We start from the raw sequence: 16,442 nt of genomic DNA, 5'->3' as shown, positions 1-16,442 counted from the left end.
AATTGCAATCAGAGCGTCTCCACTGACATTTTCCACTTCTGATCACTTCCACCTTGAGTGGGCAAATTACCTTCTTCCTGTTCAGTGATCACTTGTCGCGCTCCATATTTGGAACTGCTCTCATCAACAGATGAACTTCTACTTCAACTGCAGCTAGGAACCGTGGGGAAGAACTTTTACTACAAAGTTTAGTTTTCATCTGGTTGCTTGTGGTGGAAAGAGTTCCCAGCGTGGTTGATGGTGCACCTCAAGGAATCTTTGGATATCCAAGGCAGTAATCACGTCTACGGCACCTCCTATAAAAGGGACTTTTGTAAACCCTGGCACTATAATATTGGGCCCTTAACAAGCTGTATACACCCCTGCATAATTGACCGCAGGCTAAGCTAGTGCAAATCCCTGTTCCAGGTACAGAGAAGGAAAACAAGTCCAAGTAGTCCTTTTTTTCACTTGCTAATTGCCTGTTGTTACTTCGCAAGAAATACGCGGACCTTAATACCCAGCTCTGAAAATGAACGAATTTTGTGTCTGTGCAACTAAATCTTGGTTCTCATGACCTCCATACTGCTACTCAGTTATTCACCTGACGAACATGACGATGTGATATATTGCGATACTTCAGGAACAAGGACATATTTTTATTATTGCCTGAGTACTCTGATGTTGCAGAATTTACAGACTGCATGACTCTTGTAAATTCTGAACTGATTTGTTTTGAAACTAAAATGAGCGCAAACTCCATTTTTTTTTTAAAGCAGCTGGACTCGGCTGTATCCTCTCGTACTCAATCACCAGGAATTTGCAGGATTTTATTATTCCTTTTCGCTGTGGAGGCTGAATGAATTCTACCATTTAAGTTTAATTGCAACACCAAAATGAACACACGCTGTGAATATAGGCATGTGAATTGTTAATTTTAAAAAAGAATTGATTCTTTCCATTTTACGCACACTTTATTTAACTATTAACTATAAAAGTAAAGCTATAAAAAAACATGTCAATCGAAACAGACGCATATAGATATAGTATTGTTAGGGGTTTTTGTCCGGGTCACGGCACCAAGTTGTTAGGTTTTTTTTGTGTTCCGATGAACTGATCCCTCCCCAGCCTCGTACGTGGTGATGGAATGAAGGACAGACACATGGATGAGTTTAAGAAAAATGCTCGTTTAGTGAATTATGCAAAAGTCAGAGACAAACTTACGTGAACAAGGGCGCTAGCAAGCAGAGAGATCTATCGCAGACGTCTTCGCATGCCAGAACGCAAAGATCAGACAAAATGGTGGATCTTTATAGTAGAATATTCAGGTTAACACCTCTAGTCAAATGTGAATGTAGGATTGGTCAGTGACTGTAAACACTTGATTCTAAGATGGCCGTCGCACGTGATCGTAGTGGAAACTTACCGAAGGTTTGTTGTTTTCTAGAGAGAGTTTGTTCCCAGCTACGTGCTGGACTGTTGTGTCTTTCAGTGTGAGTTCTCAAACAGGTGTCCACAGATTTGCTGGGAGTCTGGGATTGTTTAATCTTTCTGTGTGTGCAAGGCTTTGTGACCTCGGTCTCTGAGTTGTGAACCTGAGTTTAGTTTAAGTGAATGCAATGCAAGAAAGGGATTATTTAATATGAATTAAATATGAAAGATTATCAGTTAATCAAGTGACTATTTGAAATGTGTGTTAAATCTAGATGATTGATTACAGTAAAGTTGTCATTTCCTTACAGTATCGTGGAAAAAGTATTGCTATACATCGCAGTATCAATATTTTTTTTAACACATTAAATAAAGTATGGATTCAATTCCAACCTGAAAGATACCATATTCTTCAACCTTATGAATGTATATGGAAATATAAATATATTTTACATATATAACCGTCCATATGAGAGGACTTACTATGAAGGTGGATCTCTTCCTAAGATTTTGTTTCTGACAGCGATAATTAAGTTCTTCATATTCCAGGCCTGTAAATGATGATGTATTGTGCGGTAAATTGTTAAAAATAAAGAACCTGCAGAGCCTTTATTTAGAAGACTTGTAGTGAAGAACCACTGAACCATCACCCTCACAGGAAGCTTGGACCAATAACCAGGTGGAATGTAAAGCTGACTGACTGAATCATGTGATGCTGTCCTTAGATATGAATAGATTCAACTAACAGCTTTTGTCACAGATCAGTTTCCTCTTGCGAGACTTCCAGACATGTGACGAAGGGATCGACGTGACATTCGTTTCCAGGCACTAGGGGGCGTCACCTCCGTCCCACGAAAAAAAAAACCCAAAGACTTGGAGCTTGACATTTTCCCTGTCGGCTGCGACGAAGCACTGGACTCCGTCGAGCTTCTGAACCTCAGGAATGTGGCGGCGGGGAAGAGGGAAGTAAACATCTTAAGAGAGTGGGAACCTTGTGGAAATGTGTCATTACCGTGAAAACCGACCACCACGGTTCAAAATCGGGTCACCGCCCCTCCTCTCCAGAAACCAGAGCCAAGCCACCACACTAACCCGTGATACTGTATGAGATTTCACACCGTTTAACGCCAGTTTTTATGGAAGTATGTGAAGTGAATCCATTTATCTCCACTGCTCATCGTCGGCAGCACAGTTCACTTGTTTACGATTCATTTTGAACACAAATATATGCATTAACTCTAATCTCTTGTGGGCCCACATAAAAAGAGGTGGCGGGGCCGGACTTGTTCCCCCGAGTGTTTTATCGTTTTTTCAAAGATACTCCAGTAGAAAATACATGTGAAGACGACCACAGCCAAAATAACTTCTGAATAAAGCCCGCTGAGCCAACAATCAATTATGCTGTCAGAACACCGACCCTGCCATTGACGGTGCTTCAGAATTTTAGCTACTGCCTACCGTTACCCCCGAAAAAACAGCTAGTTTGTGTCATTAAAGGGCTCCAGGGATACCGAGGTGCCGATTTTTTTTCCGAGAAACCCACGTCAGCTGTGGAGTGACTTGTCATTAATGTCTGGCTGCTAATGTGTTTACCGTCATAAAAGCACCTGAGAGCGGCCGCTCGAATGCGGCACAAAAAACAAACAGGCTGGTTGTTATTAAGAGTATAACGTTGTGAACTAATGACACTTAGCGTTGACATCTTTGCTGGGAGACGAGCGAAGGGAGTACTTAGAGGCTGACGGACGGAGGCCGATGAGTCAAACAAATGTCGAGGACTCATTAAGGGGAACTTAGCCGCACCAACATTTGTCATGGCCAGTGTTCGTAGATGTCGTTGCCGTTTGTGATGTGTCCGTTTCCCGAGCTCTCGAAAATGAGTAAATACAGTATATATATATATTTGTGAAGGACATAATACTATTTCTATCTTGAATCTATACTTTTCAAGTAGAGCTGGGACGGACAATTGATCTTCACTGATATGAACATTTATTTAATATTTATTTACCATTATAAATAGCTAGAACATATTGTTATGACTATGAAAAAACAAATAAATAAACAATGGACGTACGGCTTTCAAGGACGTTGGGATCGCTATGGTGCGTTCAAGACCACTGGACATTTCATGAACAAATGCAAAAATGCTTTGTAACTTTACAGTTATCACTTCAATGAACAAATGAACGCACAAAAAACATTCTAACAATTGCAATTTGAAAAAAAAGTATGTATAAAATTTTATTGAATCAAGTTACATGGTGGGTTTGATTCTTTTATTTAAAATTCATCTTGAATTTTGTATCGTCTGTTATATTAATTAACCTTTAAATGTTGTGTTTTTTATATAGTGTAAGTGTTTAGTTGTATTGCGGTTATTTAATAGGTTTGAGTGATCAATTTCAAAACGTGACATTTGTGAGTGTTTAAGTTGTTCAGTGCGCACAATAAATCTACATCTCTATCTTAAATCTAAAATATATAAAAAAAAAAAAAAACTTTAATTGAAATATTGCCACGTGTCCGTTGTGCTGTTTTACCACCTTGTCGCGTCAACATGATAATTTCAGTCAAACCCTTGCCGGAGCCAAAGACTCAAGCAAGCACGAGTTACAACACAATATGACAAGATTTATTAGCACAATTTGGAAGCGATATGGGGGTCAGTTTACTTGGATACAAAGTGTTTTCGATTCTTCTACTGTTGCTCTCCGTCATTGATTTGACACCTCGTTTGTGTTGGCATGATACGACCGTTTGCAAATATTTGAGCAACAAATTATTTCTGCCTGGGTATGACTTCTTGCCTCCCATTTCCTCCGCACTGCACTTTAGTTAGTTCGGTCTTTACAACATCCATCATCCTCCCTCCGCCCCCCCAACCCTCCTGAGCTTCCTCTTTTCCCTCTGCTGGTCTACCCGGGGGATCGATCAGCTCCTCATCGCTCAGCCCGGCTGTCACTCTCAGCCTACCTTCCCTCTCTCTCGCGGTCTGTTGTCTCACCGTCCCGCCTGGAGCATCAACGACTCGGCAGGAGCCCCGGCGCCCTGCCTGGGGTGAGTGACAGTTTTGTAGGGGGGGCGGAGCCAACGACGCAAGCTAGCTCGCCCCTTTATCAAACGCTATAAGGAGAACCGGTAGGCGTTTCCGACGGCGCTTAATTGTCAAGTGATCCGCGGATCAGTGGAGTGATGCTAATCTGAGCGTTGATGGATAGTCGGATGAATGTAACATGGCAACCGCTTAAATTATGAAGAGAGATATATTAAACTGGTTTGACGCATAAATCTGACATATTTCTTATTCAGAGAGAAACGATTCAGTAGTGAATACCTAGCTTTGTTACTTAAACGGCACCTAACGTGAAAACCCAACTCTCCGGACTTATTCACATGTTGTAAATGTTGAAGTCTTCAAAATGCAGTAGTTCATTCATCATGACGTTGCTCAGTTTTGAAGTTATTACTTAATAAAGTTCTCTCCCGTCTGAAATCTCGCCAAACGTGATTACGGTTTAAATTAAACATTCTGACATCACTCTGGTGCAGGTGTCCTTCCCTAGAAGCCCTAAATCAGTTAAAACCCATATGTTAATCGTGAAACAAAATAAATATTTATGTAAACATGGTGAGTTACTTCTGCCTTTATTTTTATTATTCGTTTTTAATATACAAAAAGGGGGTTTTAGAGGTGAGTTTGAAATTAACCAGAGCCCTTGAATGCAACTCGTGTTTTGTGACCAATCAGAGCACAGTGGGCGTGGTTGCTTTGCCGAGACTTCTTCTCCAGTCAAAAAGGCGCATTTTAAGTGGGCGGGGCTTAAGCATGTTTTCTAATGTAAATATCTTTATTAAATGAGAGTTTTGTGCAAAAAGAAACATACTGATGAGTATAATAGAGGTCCTAGAACAATTTAAGAGACATTTAAACACATTTGGTGCCCTTTGGCATCTTAACTAAACCCAGGGATCCTAATACTCCCTGAATGGACAACCATGACGCGGTAAATTCAAAATAATGTGCGATAACTCGCTAGCCAAACCTGTTAAAAGGTAATAAACACTGCTGTAATGCTGGAACAACTTGGTTTCTCTCAACTCCAACTTCAAGAAATTAGACTTAATTTAGATACTCAGGAACGAGTTCATCCAGATAAAAGGTGCAAGACGGCTATAATAACAAAAGTTCCACGGATGTGAATCTTCACTCGGTCTCGTAAAAAAAGCCGCTTCATAAAGGTTAGATCATTCGTACCGATTTTATCACCCGGCATAAAGCGTCACAGGGAAGTGCGGCTTATTTGGCATCGACGGATTCAGAGCTAACAGTACCTGACGGTCATGGACATAGACAAGCGTTGGTCTGGTCGATTAGTAAACTAGTGAGTTGTTACGCGGCGGGTCTGTCACAACCTGCCTGCTCAGGAGGGAGTCTGGCTCTGTGGCTCCGTCAGCAGTTTGGGAGGATGGAGAGAGACGGTAGAAGAGGGAGGCGAAGTAAGGCATGAGAGGAAGTGAGGCGGGGCAGCGCCGGGATGACGGGCAGCTCAATAACAACCTCTTTGCACCCATTAGGCTCTAATACAAGGAAAAGAGACAGGATGAGACCGTGGAGAGTTTTCTCTGCTTCTGAGTCAGACTGCTGTTGTTCACACACCATGACTGCAGAAGCCATTGTTGTAGAGCACTTTGACAAATTTCTGTTCCTTGTACTTGGCTTCCCAGGTCACAATACTTATTTACCATACTTACAGTCCAGAAAATACTTAAAACAGAAAAGTAAGTTAAAACAAGAGTCAGTTAGCCTGGGTCCCATATTACTGTGAGCTAGCTTGTTTACAATACTACAAAGCTAGCTTGTGACCCATATTACTGTCAGCTAGCTTGTCTTCAGTACTACAGTAAGTTAGCTTGTGACCCATATTACTGTCAGCTAGCTTGTCTTCAGTACTACAGTAAGTTAGCTTGTGACCCATATTACTGTCATCTAGCTTGTCTTCAGTACTACAGTAAGTTAGCTTGTGACCCATATCACTGTGAGCTAGCTTGTCTTCAGCACTACAGTAAGTTAGCTTGTGACCCATATTACTGTCAGCTAGCTTGTCTTCAGTACGACAGTAAGTTAGCTTGTGTCCCATATTACTGTGAGCTAGCTTGTCTTCAGTACTACAGTAAGTTAGCCTGTGACCCATATTACTGTCAGCTAGCTTGTCTTCAGTACTACAGTAAGTTAGCTTGTGACCCATATTACTGTCATCTAGCTTGTCTTCAGTACTACAGTAAGTTAGCTTGTGACCCATATCACTGTGAGCTAGCTTGTCTTCAGCACTACAGTAAGTTAGCTTGTGACCCATATTACTGTCAGCTAGCTTGTCTTCAGTACGACAGTAAGTTAGCCTGTGACCCATATTACTGTCAGCTAGCTTGTCTTCAGTACTACAGTAAGTTAGCCTGTGACCCATATTACTGTCAGCTAGCTTGTCTTCAGTACTACAGTAAGTTAGCCTGTGACCCATATTACTGTGAGCTAGCTTGTCTTCAGTACTACAGTAAGTTAGCCTGTGACCCATATTACTGTCAGCTAGCTTGTCTTCAGTACTACACTAAGTTAGCTTGTAACCTATGTTACTGTCAGCTAGCTTGTCTTAACATTTCCCATGACAACATGATAGTTGACCATGGCAGAACATTTACAAAAACCTAGAACAAAAACATGCAGCCAGCTGCTTAAAGATTCTTTGCCAAGAACACAAGTCGGTCAACATTGCCCAGAGGATTTCTACCGTATTTTTATTTATTTTGCTTTTACAGCTTTGTCATCTTTCATTTCTTTATGGTGACGTTTTAGGTGGTTGTATAAGTTTGTGGTGTTACCTTGTGGTGCTGCTACTGAAGCATAACACTGTTTGCAAGTTACGTCGTTTTGGTTTGTATCGACTTCTTTGAATCCAAAAAACTTCCACACTGAGAAACAAGCACCTTTTTTTTAAAGGAGCATTAGAGTGAGTTTATCATCCTTATGGTCGGCTGGGTTCATTTTCTTCTTTTCTCTCAGTCTCAACTCCTTCCACAACTGTTCAGCCTCTCAACTTCTCTCGTTTTCTCCTCCATGATCACTTGTTGAGGGTGGGTTCTGTGAGGGAGCGCTTGTTTTTATGCAGGTGTCAGCCCCGATCAAAATGCACTACAATATATTTTTTTAAATAATAATCATCTTCACTTGGAAATGAGATCATCTATAAGTAGGAATCGGTTCAGGATTTTTTAGCGAATAATCGTGCAGCCCTATTAGCTTGTGACCCATATTACTGTCAGCTGGCTACTCTTCAGTACAACAGTAAGTTAGCTTGTGACCCATATTACTGTCAGCTGGCTACTCTTCAGTACAACAGTAAGTTAGCTTGTGACCCATATTACTGTCAGCTGGCTTCTCTTCAGTACAACAGTAAGTTAGCTTGTGACCCATATTACTGTGAGCTAGCTTGTCTTCAGTACTACAGTAAGTTAGCTCGTGACCCATATTACTGTCAGCTGGCTTGTCTTCAGTACTACAGTAAGTTAGCTTGTGACCCATATTACTGTGAGCTAGCTTGTCTTCAGTACTACAGTAAGTTAGCTTGTGACCCATATTACTGTGAGCTAGCTTGTCTTCAGTACTATAGTAAGTTAGCTTGTGACCCATATTACTGTCAGCTGGCTTGTCTTCAGTACTTAAGTAAGTTAGCTTGTGACCAATATTACTGTGAGCTAGCTTGTCTTCAGTACTACAGTAAGTTAGCTTGTCACCTATATCACTGTGAGCTAGCTTGTCTTCAGTACGACAGTGGGTTAGCTTGTGACCCATATCAATGTGAGCTAGCTTGTCTTCAGTACTAGAGTAAGTTAGCTGGTGACCCATATTACTGTCAGCTGGCTTGTCTTCAGTACTGCAGTAAGTTAGCTTGTGACCCATATTACTGTGAGCTAGCTTGCCTTCAGTACTACAGTAAGTTAGCTTGTGACCCATATTACTGTGAGCTAGCTTGTCTTCAGTACTATAGTAAGTTAGCTTGTGACCCATATTACTGTCAGCTGGCTTGTCTTCAGTACTTAAGTAAGTTAGCTTGTGACCAATATTACTGTGAGCTAGCTTGTCTTCAGAACTAGAGTAAGTTAGTTTGTGACCCATATTACTGTCAGCTAGCTTGTCTTCAGAACTAGAGTAAGTTAGTTTGTGACCCATATTACTGTGAGCTAGCTTGTCTTCAGAACTAGAGTAAGTTAGTTTGGGCCCCATATTACTGTGAGCTAGCTTGTCTTCAGTACAACAGAGTTAGCTTGTGACCCATATTACTGTGAGCTAGCTTGTCTTCAGTACAACAGTGGGTTAGCTTGTGACCCATATTACTGTGATCTAGCTCGTCTTCAGAACAACAGTAAGTTAGCTTGGGACCTATATTACTGTCAGCTAGCTTGTCTTCAGTACTACAGTAATTAGCTTGTGCCCCATATTACTGTCAGCTAGCTTGTCTTCAGTACTACAGTAAGTTAGTTTGGGCCCCATATTACTGTGCGCTAGCTTGTCTTCAGTACAACAGAGTTAGCTTGTGACCCATATTACTGTGAGCTAGCTTGTCTTCAGTACAACAGTGGGTTAGCTTGTGACCCATATTACTGTGATCTAGCTCGTCTTCAGAACAACAGTAAGTTAGCTTGGGACCAATATTACTGTCAGCTAGCTTGTCTTCAGTACTACAGTAATTAGCTTGTGCCACATCTTACTGTGAGATAGCTTGTCTTCAGTATGGCAGAGTTAGCTTGTGACCTATATTACTGTCAGCTAGCTTGTCTTCAGTACGACAGAGGGTTAGCTTGTGACCCATAATACGGTGAGCTAGCTTGTCTTCAGTACGACAGAGTTAGCTTGTGTCCCATATTACTGTGAGCTAGTTTGTCTTCAGTACTACAGTAAGCTGGCTTGTGACCCATATTACTGTCAGCTGGCTTGTCTTCAGTACGACAGTGGGTTAGCTTGTGACCCATATTACTGTGAGCTAGCTTGTCTTCAGAACTAGAGTAAGTTAGTTTGTGACCCATATTACTGTCAGCTAGCTTGTCTTCAGAACTAGAGTAAGTTAGTTTGTGACCCATATTACTGTGAGCTAGCTTGTCTTCAGAACTAGAGTAAGTTAGTTTGGGCCCCATATTACTGTGAGCTAGCTTGTCTTCAGTACAACAGAGTTAGCTTGTGACCCATATTACTGTGAGCTAGCTTGTCTTCAGTACAACAGTGGGTTAGCTTGTGACCCATATTACTGTGATCTAGCTCGTCTTCAGAACAACAGTAAGTTAGCTTGGGACCTATATTACTGTCAGCTAGCTTGTCTTCAGTACTACAGTAATTAGCTTGTGCCCCATATTACTGTCAGCTAGCTTGTCTTCAGTACTACAGTAAGTTAGTTTGGGCCCCATATTATTGTGCGCTAGCTTGTCTTCAGTACAACAGAGTTAGCTTGTGACCCATATTACTGTGAGCTAGCTTGTCTTCAGTACAACAGTGGGTTAGCTTGTGACCCATATTACTGTGATCTAGCTCGTCTTCAGAACAACAGTAAGTTAGCTTGGGACCAATATTACTGTCAGCTAGCTTGTCTTCAGTACTACAGTAATTAGATTGTGCCCCATATTACTGTCAGCTAGCTTGTCTTCAGTACTACAGTAATTAGCTTGTGCCACATCTTACTGTGAGATAGCTTGTCTTCAGTATGGCAGAGTTAGCTTGTGACCTATATTACTGTCAGCTAGCTTGTCTTCAGTACGACAGAGGGTTAGCTTGTGACCCATAATACGGTGAGCTAGCTTGTCTTCAGTACGACAGAGTTAGCTTGTGTCCCATATTACTGTCAGCTAGCTTCCACACCAATGCTACAACCATGTATTTTCATAGAACTGAAAATAACCTACACTAAGCTACAATGTAGAAAGTACAATTGCTCTATGACGGTAAACAACTGTGTGTTTTCCATATCCACAATAACCGAAAGAACCCAGGACCCATCTGGAACTGGCTTCATTGAAAACTGCACTCGTGTCTTCATGCCACATTTTCCACCTTTGTACTTGAGCCAATCCTGAATAATTACGAAAGCAAGGGATTTAATCAACAACGGCTGTGTGAAGTGACGCGTTTTCATGTTTGCAGACGCATCGTGCAGGCCTGGCTTCAAAGTGAATCCCGATATCACAGAGAAACAGCGTGAGAGACATCTGAGGCCCGAGGTCCGCATGAATATGGCAAACATGGACGCACATCAGCTTTGTGGAGAGAAATCGGACGGAGAGATGCCATGAACGGATGAAGAAGATAACGGTCATCTGCTCTTGTTTGTCACAGTGGAGGAATGTGTGCGACTGTCAATGTTATGAGTGAGGAACAGTACAACGAACACACTGATGCTCCACAACCTCTGACCTCATTTCCAAACTTCACCTTAAATCACCTTAAAAAGGTGCAAGAAATTCGCTAGGATCTTGTGACAATAGAGAACTTGAAGTTTTAAGGTAATATTACTTTCCATGGTTTACTTTTTTGCTTTTTTTAATCCTATTATCTCGTTTTGACTTTTTTGTTATACTTCTTGTTATTACGATAGACTAAAGGGTGTGTTTATTCTTAGAGACTTACATCAAATAGGTACTAAATTAAATTCAACATAACAGATACATCACATAACTTCATTTAGCCCATTTTTCTGGACTATGATGGGCACTTAAAATGTTTTAATCCACTCATAAATCAACAGTTCACCCTTATAAGCTTTAAGTATCTATTCTGGTTGAACACACTGACCTTGAACTGATTTTATGAGATACACTTGCACAAAGATCTGCCAAAATGTTGGTAAACTATCAAGCCGTACACGAGTCACCATAGTATTTCCCTGCAAACTCCATTGGATACTCCTATAGACTCTATAGTCTCACTCCATTAGTCACTGTAAAATTACTTCGTAAGTACCCAATTTCCCAAGATCTCCAGAGGGATGAATAAAGTAAGTCCATATATCAATCAGTCACCGTAGAATTAGTCCACTATTTACCGTGGTATTACTTTGTAAGAATTCATAGTATTACTCCATGAGTCACCGTAGTATTACTCCATGAGTCACCATAGTATTACTCCATGAATCACCGTAGTATTACTCTAGTCACCGTAGTATTACTCCAAAAGTCACCGTAGTATTACTGCATGAGTCCCCGTAGTATTACTCCATGAGTCCCCGTAGTATTACTCCATGAGTCCCCTTAGTATTACTCCATGAGTCACCATAGTATTACTCCATGAGTCACCATAGTATTACTCTACGAGTCACCGTAGTATTACTCTACGAGTCACCGTAGTATTACTCCAAAAGTCACCTTAGTATTACTGCATGAGTCACCGTAGTATTACTCCAAAAGTCACCGTAGTATTACTCCAAAAGTCCCCTTAGTATTACTGCATGAGTCACCGTAGTATTACTCCAAAAGTCACCGTAGTATTACTCCATGAGTCCCTGTAGTATTACTCCATGAGTCCCCGTAGTATTACTCCATGAGTCACCATAGTATTACTCCATGAGTCACCGTAGTATTACTCTATGAGTCACCGTAGTATTACTCCACGAGTCACCGTAGTATTACTCTAAAAGTCACCGTAGTATAACACCATGAGTCATCGTAGTATTACTCCATGAGTCACCGTAGTATCAACCTGCAAGATTCCCTAGTATTACTCTACTAGAGTATTACTCTGTGAGGCTCCATAGTATAATAATAATAATTTTGTAATTTACCAACATTTTAAACCCTGTATAAGTACAATAAACACCTATGTATAAATAGAATTGTTGTACTTTTTGTATATTATGACGGTCTTTCATGAAAGCTTGTGAGTGGTTGACACGACGTCCGAGTCCCACGTCACATGTCCAAAACCTACACTTCTTATAGGTCAATAACGAATCAGCATCACTTGCACACATATATTAGTTTGAAATGTAAACCTGAAAACTGGTTTTGATTTTTTCTAAATCTTTATGACTTAATATGCATGTAATCGTTTACAGGTGTAGACATTGACACTTCTACTACTAAAATACTCACCCCATTAAATCTTAACAGAACTTGATTCAAGGAACTAAGGAATATTTGAAAAACAAACAATTTGTCCAGGAAACACAGCAATATACTGTGTTGTATTTGACACGTATTATTCGCCTCTAAAGCAGCGCCGGACAGTTTTAACTTACCGTAGCGATTCTGCCATGCGCCGCAGGTCCTCGTTCTGCTGCTTGAGCCGCTCCAGCTTAGCCAAGATCTTAGACAGTTCTCGACTCGACCTCTCCGGATGTTCGCTGTCTCTCACCAGGTGACCCCCGATGTAGAAGAGGAGCGTCCCCCAGGCCAGCAGCACCAGGGTAATCCAACGCCACGAACCCGCCCAGGGCCGCATGGTTCCCCCGCCTGATAATGCGTCTTGATGCGGATGCACAACCGCCGTCCACCCCGGCCTTCCAGTGGCACGTGCCCACAACACACGCTCAATGATCCGTCAGCACAAGCGGTGTGATGCCACCCCTGGCGTGGGCATGTTTGTGATGCTGAAGAGGGCTCGTGTGTTGTCGGGTTCTGGACGTGTAACAGAAGGCCAATTGTTCAACCGGCTTTTCCCATGTGTACTAGAGCGGCACCAGCATGATCCGACATCTGACGGAGGGTCTTCTGGGTGGACCACTGAGTCCTCTCATCAAAGACCAATCTGCAACAACAACGACAACAAAAAACACACATTACTACACAATTATTGATACAAAACTCACTCATCAATAGGGGTGTTAGAAAATACGAATAGGGCTAAATATTGCAACAAAAAAAAATCATGATACTGTATTGATAAACTGTAGAAAGTATAGATAAACTGTATATATATATACATACAGTACATACACATACATACATACATAAAAATATATATATATATATATATATATATATATATATATTTATATAAATGCTGGTAGATGGCAGCAGTCAATACGTGCTCAGCAGCTAAAGGAAAAATCAAATCACACGAGATCCCAACGATGACTGGGGACGAGAGGATACAGTTGACTACAGCGGCTTTCAAAGCTGATGTTTGGACATATTTTGGTTTTAAAACCAATGAAAGTCGTTACCACTTCATTACGAGTCATGTGGTCTATATAATCTGCAACACCAGAGTCAAGTACTCGGACAAAACTACAAATAATTCCTTGTTCCTACAGTATCACAATAAATCGTATTGTTGCCCCTGTATTGCATCGCCAGATTCTTGACAATACACAGTCCAACTCGCCAACAATCAAGTGGAGCTATTATGACCGAAATGGAGTCATCGAGGACTGCGATGTGTGGTCTACTGACAGACTGCCAAATAAATGCTGAGTCGTCCGGACACGAGCTGTCTCAGCAGACTCCACGATTGATTATCATGACACTGCAATTTGTGTTTGGCCGGTGATGTGTGGTCCCTGAACTATTACTGCTGCAGTGCTGCCGAGGCAGGGCACGGATGCTCCATCACCCTCCACTGACAAACAAACACCCGTTTATCTATATGGTAGGAACTACTTCTTGGAGTCAGAGTCAGATTCTCGCCAAGATTCTCATCTACACAGAGATTATAGCAGTTCAGCTGAAAATCTCTCAATTTTCATTTCATCATCCTTTATGTGAAGGTAAAAATATCTCGTTTTGCTAGAGTTTCACTTCAGGGTCAACGAGATGGCGCTAAAAAACAATAACCACGCACATATTTATGTGACACAACAGAAAAACATCTTAAATAACTCACGAAAATTATAATATTACACGTATTTCTAGACATATTTCTGTGAAATAATAAATGATCTATAAAGTAAGTTAAAAGAAAATAACTTTACTCACAATTCAATCTTAACTCTTACTACTCTATCTAATCTAGTTACCGTTTAAATTCATCTTATGGAATTTTAGACCTCATACATACTGTAGCTAGTCAATAACAGTGCTCCCACCCTGCAATACTATTTTGAAGATTACAATCTATATTCTGTGAATCTGCTATTGAATAACAAAACCTGCTACTCAAATATAAAATTGAGGATATATTTACGAAATAAATGTAATTATATTGTCTAAAATTGAGTAAATCTTGATCGTTAAATATATAAACATATATATCTATTGTAAGAAAAGGATTTTTTAACAGCTCAAATGTGACTTATAAAAAAATGTGAATTTCATAGATCATTTTTTAATATGAATAACTAATAGCACTGGTTTTCTAAATTGACCACCCGTCCAAAATCTTGGCGAATGAAAGGTTATAGGTCCATTATGATCTAATAATAGCTTCACTCCTCCCCAAGCCAGCTGTAATCACGCCCGCTTTGTTTATACAACGAGTCCTTTGGAGGTGGAGACTTCCAGGATTGATGATGCGCAGAAAAAACCTCGATGTTCGACCAATCACAGCAGAGTGGGTCTTGTTATGGTAAACAAGATATAATCTCCAGAAAAACGTGAAAAAGTGTTTTGAGAGGGCAGGGCTTAAGATAATTTTCTAATGTAAATATTTAAATGAAAAGAAGGTTTTGTACAAACAGACACATACTGATGAGTACATTGGTGTTCTAGGATATACTTATTTCTTATCTCAGAATTATTAAATCCTACGCAGATCTGAGGTTTAAGAGATAAATAAAGGTAAATAAAGACGGAACTCATGCTCGGTGAAGTGATGAAGGGCGTTCCCATCACACTGATGGACGCACTCCTTCAGATGAAACATCTCCTCCACCGACGTTCCTCCCCTCGCCCTCGACCCACCCCGACCCGGAGCCTTCCGTGACGGAACCCGACATTGTCAAGGTGATGAGATGAGCTCATCGGAGCGAGGGGGGAGAGAAAATTACCCGGATCATCACATTCCCTTCATCCGGAAGCAGGGGGGAGACGGAGATAGTAAAAGCAACCTTCGCTGTCAAGCGTCCCTGACAGAGCAGGAGATGAAGATTGGCGGGTGTGCAACTTAATGCTTAAGTGCCACAGTGAGAGACAATCTCACAAACACCTGATTGAGAAAAAAGGATTTGGTACGAAGTCAAAATCTCACTTGGGAAGCAGGAGAGAGTCGCGGCTGGAGTTGCTGAAGTAGGTTAACCTCTCGCTCCATATTTTACTGCTGGACGAGACCAGATATCCAGAAGACAAACACAGGCGCCCGTCACTCCGAGGAGCTACATCACAAGGAGCTACACAAATGTGTGTCAGCAAAACACAAAGGTTGCAAACGATTCCCCTTCATTGCTTATTAAAGAGCCTCCAGGAACACGTGTGGACGGTACACCGTCTCTGGGCTGGTGCAGCTAAACCGGAGCTGACAAAAGGATGTGCTCTCATTATGCAGGCAGGACCAGGGTTTCGCTGAGCTGTTTTTTTTGATTATGGAAAGAAGCGGGAAACACTTCCCAGAAAACATACAGGAGCTTTAAGCGGCGCCCGGGGGCCCCGAGTCAACTCCACACTGCTATGTTTTGGTCACTGGAGGTTAAGGGAATAATAATAATAATAAAATGTTATTTATTTGTTGAATTCACAATTTTCTAATAGAAACAACTGAAATGCCACCCTTGTCGAGAGACTCATGTGAGCGTTGTGTTTACTTTTCTGTCACCGAATAACTCCGAAACTTTTACGATGTGTTCACAAGGAGACGGCGAACCGATGACTTATCTTTGGTTTTATACACCCAGACAAACATGGAGATATATATCCGTAAGATCGGGATATATTTAGATATATTTCAACAGAATAAAATGGATAAATATCCAAACAAACATAGTGATATCCAAAGATAATTGTGAAGAAATATCTGAACAAAAATGAAGATATATATCCATAAGATCGGGATATATCTAGATATATTTAAACAGAATAATATGGATAAATATCCAAACAAACATGGTGATATCCAAAGATAATTG

At 41.0% G+C, this 16,442-nt stretch overlaps 1 protein-coding gene across 1 annotated transcript in view; it reads right to left on the bottom strand.

The window, feature by feature from the left end:
* Window positions 1-16,442, bottom strand: part of fut8b (fucosyltransferase 8b (alpha (1,6) fucosyltransferase)) — a 115,185-nt gene that overhangs the window by 37,880 nt on the left and 60,863 nt on the right. The window contains exon 3 of the mRNA XM_087805763.1: window positions 12,684-13,192. Coding sequence (XP_087661889.1) covers window positions 12,684-12,886 — 203 coding nt within the window. The 5' untranslated portion in view covers window positions 12,887-13,192. The remainder of the gene's footprint in view (window positions 1-12,683; window positions 13,193-16,442) is intronic.

The sequence above is a fragment of the Callionymus lyra genome, chromosome 13 (assembly GCF_982586985.1).
Source record: "Callionymus lyra chromosome 13, fCalLyr1.hap1.1, whole genome shotgun sequence".
Classification (NCBI taxonomy): domain Eukaryota; kingdom Metazoa; phylum Chordata; class Actinopteri; order Syngnathiformes; family Callionymidae; genus Callionymus; species Callionymus lyra.
The sequence above is the reverse complement of the archived record's forward strand: the minus strand, read 5'-3'. Positions and strand labels throughout refer to the sequence as shown.